Consider the following 18,158-nt stretch of genomic DNA (forward strand, 5'->3'; position numbering starts at 1 on the left):
AAAGTCTCCCACCCATATTTTCAGTAAGATTTGAAAGGAAAACACCTTCATTAAAAGGGAAAACTTGGCATTAGGAAAGACTGCTTTCATGTGAAAAATACTGACCACTATAGAAAGTCCAGTCAATGAAGCAGAAGACCAACCAAGTTAATTCACTCAGAATTCTGAGAAAAAAGATAATGAGATGAATGTAGTTTTTTTTTAAAATTAAGAGACATGGAGGAAGATTGGAAAGATCCAATATAAGTATAAAAGAAAAGCGAGAGGGCAAGAAGAAAGCAATGCGAGAAAATTACCCTGAGGTAAAGAAAAAGGTTAAAAGACTTAAAGGGATCACCAATTAGCAGGCAAAATTAATGAAGAGGGATTCGCACCTAGACATATTACCCAATGACTGAATTCCAAGCACTGGGCTGACCTGGAGCAGATGTTCTCCGACCAGAGGCTGGAGGCGAGGGGTTCCGACAGTTTGATGATGTTGTTAGAGGCAGGAGCCTAGGAATGGCTAGGTCCTGTCTGGAGGCTCAACCCTCCTCTCCATGGGGCTCCAGACCGGAGGTGCTGGGCCCACAGTGAACAAGTCACAGCAGAAACCCCACACCAGAAGGAGCACTTCACTCACAGCTGGCCAGGGCTCTCCTGCCAAAGTCGAGCTGAAGAACACAGGGGAGGCTCAAGACTTCAAGAGGCCTAAAAGAACACACTCTGTTTCTCTACTGTACTCACACCAGTACACCAAATAACACCAAATGTGGAGTTTTCCCCACACTGACCAACTCTCCAACTCTCCAGACACCAACTGGGTGTCCTACAATACAGTTCTGACATCACCTACCCGGAGTTAACACAGACCCCCACAATGCCCCCATTTCAGGCACCAATCACAAGTCCCAGATTGTCACCTATACTTCTGACCAACCAGCTGTAAATTAGAGGTTCCTACAACCCCTGCCTCAGGTTTGATAATTCAGTATAACAGCTCACAGAACTCAGGAAACAGTTTACTTACTAGATTACCAGTTTATTACAAAGGACACAACTCAGGAACAGTCAGATGGAAGAGATGCACAGGGCAAGGTATGCGAGGTGGCATGGAGCTTCCACACCTTCTCCAGGTGTGCCACCCACCCAGCACCTTGATCTGTTCAGCAACCTGGAAGCTCTCCAAATCCCACTGTTTAGGATTTTTATGGAGGTTCCATTATGTAGGCACGACTGATCAGACCACTGGCCACTGATGGTTAAACTCAATCTCCAAACCCCTCTCCTCTCCCCAGAGGTCTGGGGGTAGGGCTGAGGTTCCAATCCTCTTATCACATGGTTGGTTCCTCTGGCAACCAGCCTCCATCCTCCAAGAGTCACCGCATTAGCATAAACTCTGGTATGGTTGAAAGGGGCTTATTATGAATAACAAAAGATGCTCTTCTCACCCCTATCACTCGGAAATTCCAAGGAATTGGGGACAAAATATATATTTCTTCTTATATGGTAGCGTCACAAGCCCTCTAACTCTCACTCTCCACTCTGCTGGGCAAGCAGTGACCTGGCCTCCCTAACCCAGCCACAGGCACAAAGAAGGTGGTTATGAGGTCCTGGCCAGATGTCCTGGGGAAGCAGGCCCTGACAGGGCGGCAGCAAGGAGCGGAGGAGAGTGAGTCAGGCCCGGATGCTGACCTCCTGAGTCAGCCAGTCCCTGTGCGGGCAGAACCTGTGGCCAGTGGCGGAGCCAACTCCTTCAGAGTGAACTTTTTAAGGAAGAAAATACTGAGTGAATGTTTATTTGCTTTTAGGATATCAGAATGCCCCCTTCAGGGCAGCATTCATGAGGAAATGAAAGACTGCTGGAAAAAGCAAGGAAACAGATTCTCCCCTGAAGCCTTTCCAGGGCTGACGGGGGGAGGGTACAAAGGTCTGACCTCCTGGCCTCAATCTGGGACAACTGTGGAGACCATCCTAGCTCCAGCTGCCTTGGGACCGACTGAGACAGGTGTTGCAATTACATCCAGTTTCAGCTTCTCCCTCTGCCTGGTCCTCCTTACTTCACCTCTCACCAGTACTGCTTCCACAGGCATCCCCCATAAACTCTGCATACAAATCTCTGTTTCGAGGCCTATTTCCCCAGGATGCAACCAAGACCATCCATTATAACCTCATTACATATGTGTAGTATATTAAATTTAATTATTTTACTTTATCTTAAAATAATCTTTATTTTAATTTAGTCTTATTTTTAAATTAGTCTTATCATTATTATTTTTTCATCAGAGGTCAAAGATTCAACTGCCTATGGAGCCAGACAGGTAAATAAATGTCTGAGAAAGCCAAATAAAGAACCAAAGGGAGTGGCAGGAGATCCAACAGGTGGAGAGCTCAGGCCTGACAAAGTAAGTATTCTTACTCAAAAAACTTCAAGACGTTCCGTAAGACAAATGAGGCTGGCCAATCTGTGTCCTCCGGAACACACTTTTACAAAGATATAATCGGTATACATAGAATTTTGTACTCAGCTTTGTTCATCCACCTCCCCATCAAACATTTCTCATCCTTGGGAATAATCTTGACAAGTACAGTTTGAATGGCAGTCTGCATACTATCCGATGAATCAAATCACCAAATTACGGAACCACTCCACCATGTTCAGATGGCTAAACTGAGGGGAGGTGACCCAGCAACGTGTGTGCTGGCATTAGATAGGAGTCTTTACTGAACGTCTACCATAATCATTTGTGAGCCTAGATAACTTTTCTAAATTTAGTTTTCAAGCACTGTTCCTGGGACATATACAATTAAGCATGGCAGTTTTATAGATAAAAGTGACCACAGCGCTCTCAAGGATAATACAATCATCTCAATATTAACGCAAATATCTTAAAAGTCTGAAGAGAAATTTCTTTGGGCATAATGGTGAAAGCTGACCATTTCACCTAAATATGAAGTAAAACAGAAACCTTTAGGTCAGCTAACGGTCTGCATTCTTCTCATGCCGGGGCAAAGGCTAGATTTGTGTTTTAGTTATTGTTTCCCTTTGTTTCCCAGAGTAGCTCGTGCATCCTTATTTGGAAGTTTCCCTTTCTGGCCTGCAATTGGAAAAAAAAATAGTACTCTGTAGAAATTCAAAATGTTTTCTAGTGTGGCCTCTCCGAAGCACATGAAGGAGTCCTGTACTTCTAAAAGGTGGAAGGGACGTCACAGATGTAGCTCAAACCCTCCTTTCACCAACATAAAACCCATCAAGGTCAAAAAAGGAGAAATGAACCTCAAACATCTGTCTCTGAATCCAAGGTTTTGTCTAATATTACAACCTATTACCTAGAGAAAATGGAGTTTGTTTATTTAATGTAATCCTTTTACAATCAAGCCTCACCAGAAGTCTCTCCCTCTATCTGTCCCCTTCAATGCTAATGGCACACCCTGCCTCATTTCTAATGCACTCCAATCTGACTCTTACAGCCTTGAGGGGCAGAGTAGATTAAAATTTCTCCTGAGGGCTGATGTACACAATCACATTAGTACGCCTTCCTGTAAATCCAAGTCCACAGCACTCTCCCACATTTCATCCTCCCTTTCTCCTCCTAGCTTCATCTCACCTCCCCTCCCACGTCCCTCCCCTACACATCCCTGCCGACCCTCCCAGCACCTAGTGCGTCTCCTCCCTCACTTCTGCCAGCCTGGCCCTTCACAGGTCCTCTTGAGGAAAGAGGCCTAAATTTCTCTCCTTCTCACAAACCCTGGCTCAGCCCAACCAAGCTCTGGGGGCTATTCAGCAACCACAACAAACAAAGGCTCTTCCACCCCGGAGGAGAAGGAGAAGCCTACCTGGGCTGGTGGGGTAAGGTCTACCTGGAGAGGTGACATATGAGCTGAGGAGGCCTGAAAGGATGAGGAGTAGGATGAAGGTATAATTTATCTTCCACCTTTGAGAGTAAAAACAAAAGGTATAAACTGACCTGCAATGGGTGTTAACTGGGACTATCCCGGACAAAATGGGACTTATGGCCAACCTACAGAGAAGTCAGCTGTAAAGTTCTGAGAAGGGAGCATCCCGGCAAAGGCAAGGAGAGGGAGTGTGGTGTGGTTCACGGGAAGGAGGAGGCCTGTGCATATGAGGAGAGGCTAAGGCAGGAGGATGGCGTGTGTCTGCACAAGTGTGCAGTAATAGTCTATCTAACCAAGACTCAAGTGCACAGCCACTCAGCTACTTGAGATATTGTCATTAACCGGGAACAGGAAGAGGTCTCCAGAGAAGCTAAAAATGTCTGTGCCCTAAACTTCACACCGTTTTATTATTAGAAGCATCTCTGCTTTAGACACAGTTCTGGCAGCTTTAGTTACTGGTTTCTAGGCACGCGGGAACAGATTAGAGACAGCAGATGACAAGTGAGGGAAGTCCAGAATGCTGACAAGCATATGACCCCAGCATGGACTGGCCACAGCTATCAAGAAGCCCCTAGGGCACCCCTAGAGTCAAGGCTGGTAACAGAACTGACATTGATACTGGTGACCTGTGCGACAGGAACACACGGAATGAAAAGCAGACGTTTGTAATACTTTAAGGACTATTTTGTATCTGAAATGGTTAGCATAAGGCTCTGGATACCAGAGTTTATTATAAAGAAGAGGTCATTTTAATGCACAGTTTACACTGAAGTGAATCATGTCTGTTATCTCTTGATTTTTATTTTTTCTTCTTTCTTAATCACTTACAATTACTGATTGAAAACCCCTACCAAGCATAAAGCACAAAGCAGAATGACAGAGAAGGTTAGGATGTCAAGGAAGTTGTGAGGGACACACATACACACGGAAACACAAACACACACATGTAAACAAAACACACATACACACAGACACATACCTCTGCCCCCTCACACACCACACACACACTTTGTTAACCTGCAAAAGGAGACTGTTCAGTTTGCAAGCATATAATTCCATGTAACTCTGGCACACTATAATGTATTCAGGTTGAAGGGAGAGCAGAAGAGACCAAAATATAACTATAAACAGATAATTTTCATAATGGTTCTATGACCACTATGAATAGGCTCTTTGTTCATCTGTTTATAAATCAGAAAGTTAGACTGCTGATAATTTAACCTTCCAAGATTTTTTTTTTTAATTTGGCTGCTGGTGCTACAGAAAAAAGCAGGACCAATTAGAGGAAGGAGATGAATTCTTTGGCAGATAAAACAAAGGGGATTTTCAAGAGCTTTGGAGGTTGTTGGCACTAGTTCTTTATTAGATATAGTTTCAGGACAAAATTTATGACTTTATTTTTCCAGGCTTATCATAACCCCCAATCTTAACACTTACCCATAATTAGCTTCAATTTGGAACAAGTAGCTAATGAGAAGAAGATAAAGAGTGAAGGATAAAAGACTTATTTTTCTGAAGTAAAAGAGCAAGGTTAAAAAAAATGAGCAGAGGCAGAGGATATTGGAAAGAGAATATTTACAAATAGATATGAGCTGTGAAAGACCAGAGGGAAATGGGGACGGTGGCCTGTGTTCAGTCTCTCTGACAAGGATGAAAGGAGACAGAGGGTGGGCAAGTTCCGTGTGCCAGCCCCCCAGGGATCCCCTGGCCCAGGATACCTGGGTTATCTTTGTAGTGGTGGAATGTAGAAAAACTTTCTGTGAAACAAGCTTTTCTGAACATCATAACATTAAATGATTTTTTTAAATCTCAATTTTAAATATTTGGCCAATCACATTAATTTTGAAATAGGAAACCTATTTTTTTCCTGGGAATTCAAAAATTTCCTGGAAATACAAGGGACAGCTGCCACCAAATCATTAAAACCCTCCTTTTTGCTAAGGCCCACTGTGGACTGTTGGGGGCCACAGAGATGAGTAGGACAAGTAAGTGGCTCAAGTGGTTCTTACTCAGCTGGAGAAGAACCAACTATCATACAACGTCCACGCGAAGGGGGACGCCAGAGGGCCTTGAAGGTTGAGTGGGAAGGTGGTGGACAATAATATACATATTAGGAGATGGTGGGCCGGCCCCGTGGCTTAGCGGTTAAGTACACACGCTCCGCTGCTGGTGGCCCGGGTTCGGATCCCGGGCGTGCACCGACACACCGCCTCTCCGGCCATGCTGAGGCCGCGTCCCACATACAGCAACTAGAAGGATGTGCAGTTATGACATACGACTATCCACTGGGGCTTTGGGGGGAATAAATAAATAAATAAAATGATATACCAGGAGACGGTGTCTCACAAAGCAGAGCAGCAAGAGTGAAGCCCCACCAACATGCTGGGCCTGGTTGGTGGATGGTCCCGGGGAGAAGCGCTCTCTAACGGGATGGCAAAGTCTTCATAAGCATACACTGAAACCTTCAAAATGCTCCACGTTTTCATGCTGCTTCTATGATACCACTACAGAGGCTGGTCTGATCTGATTGGAGGCACATAAAAACTTTAAGTAAAACAGAATTCAACAGACTAGAAACCTCATACCTAAAGTACATTTGAACAACACACTCAACAGGTGAAATCCCGGTCTCCTCCATGCCCAAAACACTTCTCTGGGTTAAAAAGTTTAAAAGTCATGGGCCCCACGGCGTTGCAGTTAAGTTTGCGTGCTCAGCTTTGGCAGCCCAGGGTTCCCCAGTTCAGATCCTGGCCACGGACCTACTCACCGCTCATCAAGCCATGCTGGGGTGGCACCCCACATAGAAGAAATAGAGGGACCTACAACTAGGATATACGGCTACGTGCTGGGGCTTTGGGGAGAAAAAGGAAAAAGAGAAAGACTGGCAACAGATGATAGCTCAGGGTCAATCTTCCTCGAAAAAAACAAAAGAAAGAAAAAGTATACAGAAAAATTTTTTTTAAAAAGTTTAAGAGTCAAAAGACAAAATTATAGAATGTTAAAGTTAGCAGAAATGGTAGAGCTAACCTTCTACACACACCCTTTTTTACATATAAGGCAACAAGGAGTCAAAAACTTATGCTGCTAAGTTAAAAAAAAAATCCATGTTAAAAAAAAAAATTACAAAAGGGAGATTTAGAAGAACCTGACTTAAAATTTCACTATAAGGTGAAAATTTTCAAATCCATCAAATCATTATGTCTAAAAAGAAAAAACAGGCATTTGACAAAATTCAGCAACTATTTCTGATTTGAAAACCTATAATATATGAAGGATAATTCCTCCATAGAACAGAGGACATCTATTTCATCATCACTAAGTCTTCTCTCCGAGTAGAGAGTATAGTTTACCAGAGGCCTCCCATTCCTTATTTTTCCCCCAGGTTTTAGACACTTTGCCCATACTGTGAATGTGACCTTTTAATAAACCAGTGTTTCTGATTATTACTAACATAAAGAAAGCTACATACACATACATGCATACATATGCATATTCATACATATATGAATATATACATACTTGCATTTCCAAACTCATTCCCCTCCTGACTTCTGGTTAGTTCTAATAGCTTTTCAGTTGACCTTCTTGGCTCTTCTAACAAGAGAATTCCAGTACCTACAAATAATGCTAATTTTGTCTTTTTTAAGAAACATTTTTTTTACTCTTACTGCTTCAGTTAGTCTATCTGAAAACAATGTCCTCTATGGGCACCACTGTTTTTTTCCTGACCTTTATAGGAATGTTTTTAATTTCCTGTTAAGCACGGTGTGTGTAGCTTTCAGACCACTTTATTTATTATCTTAAGAAAGGATCCATTCATTCCTATTAAATGTTTATGAGGTAGATGTTAAACTTTATCAAATGCATTATTGACATATATGCAGTAAGATGAAAATTTTTTTCTCTTTAAATTTACTGATGTCTTAACACACCTTAAATTAATTATATAATAATATTATTGCATTCTTGGAATGAACCTGTTTTTCACCAGTAGTGCAATATTTTAAAAATATATGGTTGGATTAAATTTGGCTTACATGTCAGGACACGTGCATCTACATTAGGAAGAATGAACTCTGGCTTCCTTTGTTAGCTCTGTCTCTGAAAGGCTTTGGTATTGGGAGTAGCCTTAATAGTATTAGTAGTACTTCTGGTAAAATAAATTGGAATGCTTCCCATCTTTTCTGTACTTCGGAATATTTTTCAAGTTCCTATTATCTGAGCATCACCTTCACAATTTTGGTTATATTTGCATTTACCTGTTCTATTATATATTTAATATTTTTCTACATAAACTTAATATTGATTGACTTCCTCTTTTTTTAACCTAACCTCATCCTAAGCAACAGACATAGATTCGATGTACTAGTTAAAATTTTTCTAACACATTTTAAATTAACTATTAAAATAAGAAATTGTCATCTGTATGTTTATACTTTCAGTCATGACCTGTATCCTCTGTAATATAGCAATCTTTGGGAAACAATGCACTAGATGACTTTAAATAGCATAGAAATGATATTTTTCTTATATCTGAAAGATTTCACTTACAAAACCATCTGGGCTCAGGATTATTTTTGGAGCTATTTTCTTAGTCACTTTGTGATGTCTTCCAAGATTACTCTTCTGTCCAAGTGTTTCATTTCTTCATGAATTGATTTTAGTAGTTTCATTTTCCTAGAAAATTTCAATTTCATCAAAATTTTCTATTGTTTTTTAATCTCCACATCTGATTATATACATTCTTACATTGCTAATTTGGGGTATTTTTGTTATTTTTTTTTCCCTTAATTAGTCTGACTACAGCTTTATCTACTTGTTTGGTTTTTTTTGGTTTTTTTGTGTGTGTGTGAGGAAGATCAGCCCTGAGCTAACATCCGATGCCAACCCTCCTCTTTTTTGCTGAGAAAGACTGGCCCTGGACTAACATCCATGCCCATCTTACTCTACTCTATATCGGACGCCGCCATAGCATGGCTTAACAAGTGGTGCATTGGTGTGCACCCGGGATCCAAACCGGCGAACCCCGGGCCGCGGCAACAGAGCATGCGCACTTAACGGCTACGCCACCGGGCCGGCCCCAACTACTTCATTGTTTTAACAAAGAACCTACTCTTAGATTTTTCAGTTCTAGTGTTTTTTTCTTTTTTGTTTATTCATATATTCATTCACTCAACAAATATTTGCTAACTGCCAACGATGTGTTGGGCAATGTGCTAGGTGCTGAGGGTAAAACAAGAGAGACACAGATACAGTCGTAACCTACTTCATTAATCTGCCCTTTTAGAACACTTCCTCCTGTTTTCCCAAGTTTCTTTTGTTGTTTATTTTCTAATTCTCTGTGTATAGTAATTACATCATATATTTTCATTCTTTCTTTTTTGATAACAAAAGCTTTCAGAGGAATGAACTTGCTTATTATTTGCAACTTTATGAAGTACTTCATAATTATTTTTGTATAATTGTAGTTTTCAGTTCCTATATGGGTCAAAATTTCCAAAAGGATTAAGTTTTTTAAATTTCAACTTTTTTTTTTTTTTTTTTTTTGTGAGGAGATCAGCCCTGAGCTAACATCCGCCAATCCTCCTCTTTTTTTGCTGAGGAAGACGGCCCTGGGCTAACATCGGTGCCCATCTTCCTCCACTTTATATGGGACGCCACCACAGCATGGCTCACCAAGCAGTGGGTCGGTGCGCGCCCGGGATCCGAACCAGCGAACCCCGGGCCGCCGCAGCGGAGCGCGCGCACTTAACCGCTTGCGCCACCGGGCCGGCCCCTTAAATTTCAACTTTTATTATCTACAGTTTTATTGCACTATGATCCCAGAGTCACCAGTAAAATTTCCCTTGAAATTATAATGAAGTTTTCTTTCTGATCTAGAATAGATTAACGTTTTAACCATTCCACGAACAATCTAGAAAAACTGTTTGTGTAAGAGACACTGTTGAATTCTCTCATTTTACTTGCGAGTTTTTCCATGCATTTCTAACAGGTTTTGCTTTAGTCACTTCCAATGTTTTGCTAGTAGTGTACTGGATTTTGTAATTGCTACTTTTTCTTCTTGAATTGTACTTTTGTCAATATAGAAGGCCCTGTCTGATTTAAGAGACTTTGTGGTGGGTGTGTGTGTGTCTTTAACTGATAATACTGTTTCAGTATAAAAACCCTGCAAGTCGGACAAAGCCATGAGAGATATCCACAATTAAATCACATTTTGTTTTACTATCAAAGAAGATACCACCTCAAGAGACAGATAATATAAGAAAAGCAGGTAGCGTTCTATCAAGTCAAAGGTCTTTGGAGTTAGATGGGAAAATATTTACATACTTTAAGTGCCAAGGAAGTGCAAACTCTAAGCAAGTGACAGGTCTTAATGAAAAGGTCTCAGGCTCCCATTAGGAACTGTAAGTAAGAATTAAGAAAAATATAATTTGAATCTAAGGTCCATGGGCATTATGACCACCTCCTTCTTCAAGTTTTGAAGTCAGTGGTATAGAGAGATTACAAAGATTTTGAACCCAGAATTCTATACCCAGGCAAACTATCAATAAGGATGAGGGCAAAATATAGATACCCTCAGATAAAGGCTGAGAAAATTTATCACGCATAGATAATCTTTGCATATGCTCCAATCACAGCAAATGGGGCTCAAGCAGATATCTGGCATCTGGGGTAAGAATCCTGTCCTTGTTCCTGCCAGAGATCTCTGTTGGTTAAAAAACCTCAGCAAACTGAGAAGGCAACCCCCAAAATTATATGGGACAGAATCCCAATATTATTTATTATTTGGAATAAAACACTCATGTAAACATCTTTTAATCCTAGAAACATTTAGAATCAAGTAGAGTAATATTTGAAAGAACTAAACAAGTATTAACAGTATTACACACTAAGAAATACCTGCATTTGGAATTATATGTACTATGTTTAAGAGAACTGGACCTATTAAGAGTTACAGATCAGCCTTGTAATTTAAATTTAAAATATGTAATTGAGTAATTTGTGATTTTAATTTGAAAGTATGCATCTATATACACACACGCATACCATAAAGAGAGAATGTATGAGTGTTTTAGAATACATAAGAGAATCACTATGTTTATAAGAATAATTATTAAATTTATAAGACTTAAAAAACCTGGACTGTTTGTCAGTCAGACTTTAACAGGAATCTAAATATTTTAAATTAATAAACACAATTTAAAATATTTAAAGCTTATTAAACAAGTTTGTAAATGGGAGTGAATATTAATCAAAGATCCCCTTAATTAGTGATAATTAAATTTTACTGAACTTAGAATAACAAGATGCTGAAGTTGAAAGCTTAAAGAACTAGTTTTTTATTATTCACAACTTCAAATGACTTAATTTTTAAAATCAAAGTATCACCTGACTATGCTTTTCTGCAGCATATATATTTTGTTTTCTGTCTTAATCTAGAGGAGGGGCCTCTTCTTTTTTTTTTTTTTTTTTTTTGTGAGGAGGACCAGCCCTGAGCTAACATCCAATGCCAATCCTCCTCTTTTTTGCTGAGGAAGACTGGCCCTGGGCTAACATCCATGCCCATCTTCCTCTACTTTATATGGGACGCCGATACAGCATGGCCTAACAAGCGGTGCGTCGGTGCGCACCCGGGATCTGAACCGGCGAACCCCGGGCCGCCGCAGCGGAACGTGCGCACTTAACCGCCTGCGCCACCTGGCTGGCCCCAGGGGCCTCTCCTTTTAATGGAGAGTTTAACTCATTCACATTTATTACAGTGACAGATATATTTGATATTACTTATCTTTTCTTACAATGTGTTATCACTGATTTTTTTTTTTTTTTTTGTGAGGAGGACCAGCCCGGAGCTAACACCCAATGCCAATCCTCCTCTTTTTTGCTGAGGAAGACTGGCCCTGGGCTAACATCTGTGCCCATCTTCCTCTACTTTATATGGGACACCGCCACAGCATGGCTTAACAAGCGGTGTGTCAGTGCGCGCCTGGGATCTGAACCAGCGAACCCCGGGCTGTCACAGTGGAGCGCGTGCACTTAACCGCTTGCACCCCCGGGCCAGCCCCTGTTATCACTGATTTTTGATCAAAGATCGATGATCTTTTTATATATATATATACACACACATATATATCATATACACATATATACACACACATATATGAGATATATATATGATATATACATACACACACACATATATACACACACATCTTTTTTAATACTAAAAGGGTGCATTTTCCAAAATATGTCTCTCAGAACACTAGTTCCACTCTGAAACTCTTCTATGAAACAAAATACATCTGAGAAAAATGCCTACTACATTCTCCTCTTAGTGAATATTGCAAAAATTGTGTTGAATACTTGAAGTCTAAAACCAATAATAACAGAAGCAACATTAACTCATCTGCTCCAGCCCTCCAAACAACTCTACTCCCCTCCCCCTAAACTTAAGCCCAAACCCCAAACAGAAACACAGAGGACAAAAAATATTTTGGAAATAGAAAATACAATCGATGAAATTTAAAAAGTCAATAGGAAAACCAGAAGAAAAAGGTGAATATAGAGATGACAGAATATATACAAGTTTGGTGACATAGATAATCACAGGAAATAGTCTAGCAAAGCAAAGGGAATGCAGAAAAGGGGAAACGGACCCAAGAAGTAGCCGGCTAACCTGAGAGCGAGACCAGACCCAAAGCCAACCACGTCAAAACTGGGCAGGAGTCAGAAGGCTGGCAACAGGGACAACCACAGCTCATCGGCACTTTCTAGTGCGAGCCTGTTCTCACCCTTCACCTGTTCTCACCTACTGATCACCACAACAACCCTATGAGGTAGGCTATATTACCATCCCCTTTTCTAGTTGAAGAAACTGAGGCTCAAAGCACTTACATCACTTGCCCAAAGTCTCAGATCTACGAAGAGACAAACCTGGGATTTGAACAGGCAGTGTGGCTCTTCACCACCGTGCTTTCTGTCTTTAAGAAGAAAATGAATTCCCTACAACAATCTGTACAATCTGTAAAATTGAGAAGCTGGATAATAGGACAAAGTTAAGATAATTTTAAAAGTCAACAACTATAATACTTGTACCAACTCCTTTCCAACCTCCTTACTCCTCCCATTTTTCTTTTAAAGTAACATGGTCTGTCACGGATCACAAATTAAGCATTGTTAAGATTACATTTCCTTCTCTCTAAACCTAAACGCACTGCCTGGTTCTCCAGTAAATAATTCATATGAGATCCCAATATTTTAAATGCTGATTTGTTTTCAATTTTTAGAATCAACATATAAACACTGCACAGAAGATTTAATAATGCTAATTACAGAACAGAATGCTCTAGCCATGTAAAAGGCTGAGAGGCAGACTGGGAAAAAAGGGTACAGAGGATGTTGGGGAAAAGGCAGAAGACAGTTAGGGATATTACATCCTCATTTACCTAGCCAAGGACACTGTTTAAAGTTGGTTAGTCAAGAAATACAGGTGATGAACAACAGAAGATTTCCTTAGAATTTTTAAATTTTTCAAATGAAAATTTCATATACCAAAGTTGAAAGAATTGTACAGTGAAAACCGTATACCTACCACCTGTATTCCACCATTAGCATTTCACTATACTAACAAGAGATTTAGAAAATTTAAGTATGACTTGCAGGAATGGAGGAGGAGAGGAATGTAGTAGTAAAAACGCACTTAATTCCTCAACTTGCACACTGAGGGTTAACAGATAGCTCTGAAAGCTAATAAATCAAGAAAGATTATAGGTATAGCATATTATGTAGAATTATAGAGATAACCACCATTTCTCTGAAAGGCACAAAAAAAATAAGATGGATAGAGGGATGAACAGATGGAGAGAGACATAAATAAAGCAAATGTAGCAAAATGTTGATTGTAGAATCTAGGTGGTGGATATATGAGTGTTTACTATATATGTCTTTCAATTTTTCTGATTAAAATTTTCTTAATAAAATATTGACACAAATGTGGTTGAGAGTGGACATCATGTCTGGAAAGAGACTGCAGTATTCACCAACATCTGTGCTGTCTTCTGCTTGGCACTCCGCAGGGACCTTTCCCAGTCCCTCAGCACCCAGGTGGGGCTATGTGAGTCTGGCCAGTGGAACGTGGGTGGAAATGACGGGCACCACCACATCTCCTGCAGGATCCTCAAGGCGCTCTCTTCTCCTGACTGCTGGGAGATCCAGCGCAACGTGGGAGCCAGACCCTGATGATGAACGTTCACCAGCCGGAGTCTCTAACAACTACCTAACTCCCTAGGCGGCCCCCAACTCACACTAGACGGTGACGTGAGGGAGAAATCAGCTTTTACTGTCTTAAGTGGCTGTTCTGGGATTCATCTTTAACTGGTTAGCATTAACTTAGATAACTAATATAGAGTGGGACCTGACGGGGTATGGGTAGAAGCTTTTACTTTTGTTTCATATCATTTGTATCCATGGTTTAAACACATACATGCAAATCTAAAGTAAATAGTAAGCAAATATCAGCTAGCAGTGAGACTGAGGAAAGCCTTCTAAGCTCACCTTCTACTAAGGCCTCATTTAGCATATGGGGCACCTTTGTGTGATTATAAAAAAGGAAAACTGCAAAATGGCACCCCTTCCTCTGGACTGATACAACCCCACCTGGGCCAACTCATTTCCTTATACCCAGATGCCTTTGAACAGTGCCCAACCTGCACAACTATACCCAGCAGCCCTCTCCGACAATGCAGGCACTAATAACCTGGTTGGAAATTGAAGCACTATTAACTGGGACCTGCTAGGAGGTAAGAGACGTGATCATCAACATGTTTTGATTCTAGGTGCCCTCATTCATGCAAACTTTCATGTCTTTTACTTGATCTATTTCTCTTGTCCAATCTGCAATACCACAATAAGTCACAATGACCCAACTCAGAGGATCACAGATACCACAAAAGAGGAATCTTGCTGCCACCACAGCCAATTCCAGGGCTAGAAAAGAAGCAGCGGTTGAGGACCTGCCTTCTGCCTCACGTGTGCCCCAGAGAGGACGAGGCATTTCCAGTGAAAGAGATGGGGGTAATTCCAGCCCCTTTAAGGTGGGCCGGACGGGGGGGGGGATCTGAGATGGGGATTTTACCTCATTTACCCTTTCAACAGACCCTCCCTGTTGAAGCAATTGAGGTCCTGAGGAAGCCAGCCACGAGGTGTGCCACTTGGATCTCTATTCGAGAAAGAACTTGGCATTCAGCTGCAAGGACTGCAGTTAACTGACACCTCCAGCTGTTAGTGCCACCAGGATCCCAGGACTCAATTTGGCTTTTGAGCTGAAGGCACATTCTTCCCAGGCAGCCTCCAGCAGTGACCGACCACAGCAAGAAGACTAGGGACTAGCCATTTCTGCCCACCTGGGGCTCCTCTACTGGGTAGTCTGCTCTGGAGCTCCCTGACTGGCTGGCCAAGACGTCAGCAGATCTGCATGGCTGTCTGAGGCTCTCTCTGCCCAAACCTGCTGCCGCCCCCTTTTCCTCTCCTCCGTGTTGGATCTGCACCATGGTTTAAAGCATTCCTGGCCCACTTCTGCTTCCCATCCCTTCTGTCTTTCTCAGGTGTTACTCTCTAATAAACCTCTTTCATTCCCAATTCTGTTTAAGGGTCTGTCTCTCAAAGGACAAAACCGACACAATGCAAGAACCATGTAACAATGAGACTTGAGTGTTGCTCTCGCCTTGTCCAGCCTCCCTCTGTTTCCCCTTACCTCTACCACTCCTCTTTGCGCCCCTTGCTCTGAGGACCCACTGAAGCACTTACTGTTCCGATTCTAGTCCAATGCACCACAACTGCCAGTGGGAGGCCCCCACCTCATCCTAGCCCTCGTGGTAAAGCAGACTGACGATATGCTAATCTGAAGATACACTAATCTTTAACAAAACTCTAACTTCCAGGATCTCACTGATGCATTCATAGCATTTCATCACAGCATTAAGAGACCAGTTAAAATTACACTCACACTTTCAGGAACAATAGGCCAGCATTTAAAGTCTTTCCTAAGATTTTCTAATTAGGTATCTTTACTTGCAGCAAATCAGACTAAGTTCCCATTCTGAAATTATGTGCACTCTTTGAAAGACGCAACAAAATAAATCACTGGCATAAAAGTGTCCTCCTCATCTGCTCTCCATTAGAGTGCTTTAAAAAGCAAGGTCACTTGGAAATTGGAGAGCAAGCACCCAAATAACTCTTCATGGCTCTAACAAGGTGGACAGTCTCTCCACAATTTTGACATGAAGGGAATAATACAGAGGAGTTTTCACAATACCTGGGCAGTTGTGTACTAATGAGAGGCGTTTTTAAAATGTTACATATCCTTTACCTGATTGTTTATCACAGGGCTATTTATGATAAATGCATTATTTTGCAAATATTAGTTATTCTGCCCGAAGAAATCTGGGTAAGTGCTGTGTAATTCAGGGAGTTACCCCTATGTAATTGATGCAGTAACGCCATATCTAAAATTCTTTCTCACAGCGCTCTCGCGTGGCAGTCAAAGTTTTCTACCCTGGTTCTTAGACCAGGTCAACGTACCACAATTGCCAGGGAGGCACCCACTTTGGCCCAGCCCCAAGGATATGGCCTAAGTGGGCTTGGCCTCCCTGCCAAGACAGGCAGCTGAGGCACTGGGAGGTCAGTGAAGAGCAATGGACTGAGGCTAACAGCAAAGTTTTAATTACAGCATTCAAGGGATAAGTCACTTACACAGGTCACTCCACCTCTCAAAGCCTCAATTTCCTCATTCAAATTCAAATTAAAAAATTACTCCCTGGAAAAATTCTTTAGAGTTCTGACTGTCACAGAAACACATACTTGTCACCTGCCACTCCAGGATGCCAGCACTAGGCCGACCCTCTCTCCCCAGTCGGCCGAGATGCAAGTTTTGAGGCTAAATTAAATTCCATTTGCTTCATGTGACAGTATAGAAATGTTCTGTTTTGCTTTTAAATGCAACCCCGTGGTTTTCAGCATCTAAATCTCTGCTGGAGGCCAGGATGATCAACCAGAAGACGAAAACTAGAGCCCAGCTGACTCTCCAACCAAGCTCGCTTAAATTCTGAGGAAATAAAAATTTGATAAGCCGGAGAAGTTTCTGGTATCCCCAAATAAGCACAGACTATTTTGGGTAAGCAGCAGTCACAAGCAAGCCTTTGGTCTGAGTATGAGTAACAGATCTGCTGACGGGTTGCCACCTTCCATGGGACTCCAGAAAGTGTGTGATATGCAAGTGATGCACTGCAAAATGGACAATGAACCAGAAAACGACTGCCAAGTCACTTTTTGTCGCAAATCCCTAGAAACTCTGCAAGAACTGCCTACACACGGCGGCAGACATGGAGGAAGCCAGATTCCACCATGAAATCTGTACAGAAGACCCCCCGCCCACAGGACCCCTCCCCAGGGGCCGGGCTTGCGTGCTCCGGGCCACGGAGCCAGGCTCCTTCCCGCCCCACTCGCTGCGTCCGGGCGGACCCAGGGCTTCCAGGTACGTGTGTACCGTGAGTGGCATTTCCTTGTCGCGGAGCAGGCACAGGTAATTTCACAACCCCACTGGCGCATTCCAAAGGCAAGAATCACATCCCGGGAACTTCACCTTTCCACTCACCCCCTCGGCGCCCGCGGGCAGCGCGGCGGCCGCCGGCCCGGGCGGCGGGTGGGGGAAGGGCGCCCGGCCGGGGAGGGGGCGCGGCGCGACGCCCGCCAACCGCACAGACCTGGTTCGGGATCCTCGGGCCGCCCCGAGTGGTTGCCCATGCTCGGCCGGCTCGGGCAGCGGCCAGCTGGCCGGCCTCGGACACGGTGTCCGCCGTGCTGCAGCTCGCGCCGGCTCCGGCTGGCGAGGCAGCTGCGTCCAGCGGGTCCGCTCCAGTCAAAGAAAGGGCCGGGCGCCTTCCAGTTCCCGGCGGCCGCCGGCGGAGCCGCTCCTCTCCCGCGGGGGCGGGCCCCGCCCCCTCATCTGCATACCGCCCGCCCGTCCCGGTCCACCCCGCCCCCTCATCTGCATACCGCCCGCCCACCTCGGTCCACCCCGCCCGCTTGCAGGCCCGCCCACCTCAACTCCAGGCTGCCCACCCGGCGAGGCCCACCCACATCATCTGCATACTGCCCGCCCAACTCATCTGCATATCGCTCTTGTGCGTCCAGAGGGTCCCTCCCAGGCGTGAGAGGGCCGCATCGTCTGACCGACTTAAGTCCTCTAAGGGCAGACGCTGAGAACTGCTGCTGGACACGGTTGGCTG

The 18,158-nt window shown here is 43.0% G+C and overlaps 1 protein-coding gene across 15 annotated transcripts in view; it reads right to left on the bottom strand.

The window, feature by feature from the left end:
* The window catches only part of SPECC1 (sperm antigen with calponin homology and coiled-coil domains 1), a 269,219-nt gene that overhangs the window by 127,115 nt on the left and 123,946 nt on the right, over window positions 1-18,158 (bottom strand). The window contains exon 1 of one of the 15 annotated variants that reach the window (XM_058559627.1): window positions 17,634-17,775. The exons of the other annotated variants lie outside the window; for them this stretch is intronic. Within the exon in view, the coding sequence (XP_058415610.1) occupies window positions 17,634-17,673 (40 nt within the window). The 5' untranslated portion in view covers window positions 17,674-17,775. Of the gene's footprint in view, window positions 1-17,633; window positions 17,776-18,158 lie in introns of those variants that run through there. 15 annotated transcript variants of the gene reach the window in all.

Source organism: Diceros bicornis, chromosome 18 (genome assembly GCF_020826845.1).
Source record: "Diceros bicornis minor isolate mBicDic1 chromosome 18, mDicBic1.mat.cur, whole genome shotgun sequence".
Lineage (NCBI taxonomy): Eukaryota > Metazoa > Chordata > Mammalia > Perissodactyla > Rhinocerotidae > Diceros > Diceros bicornis.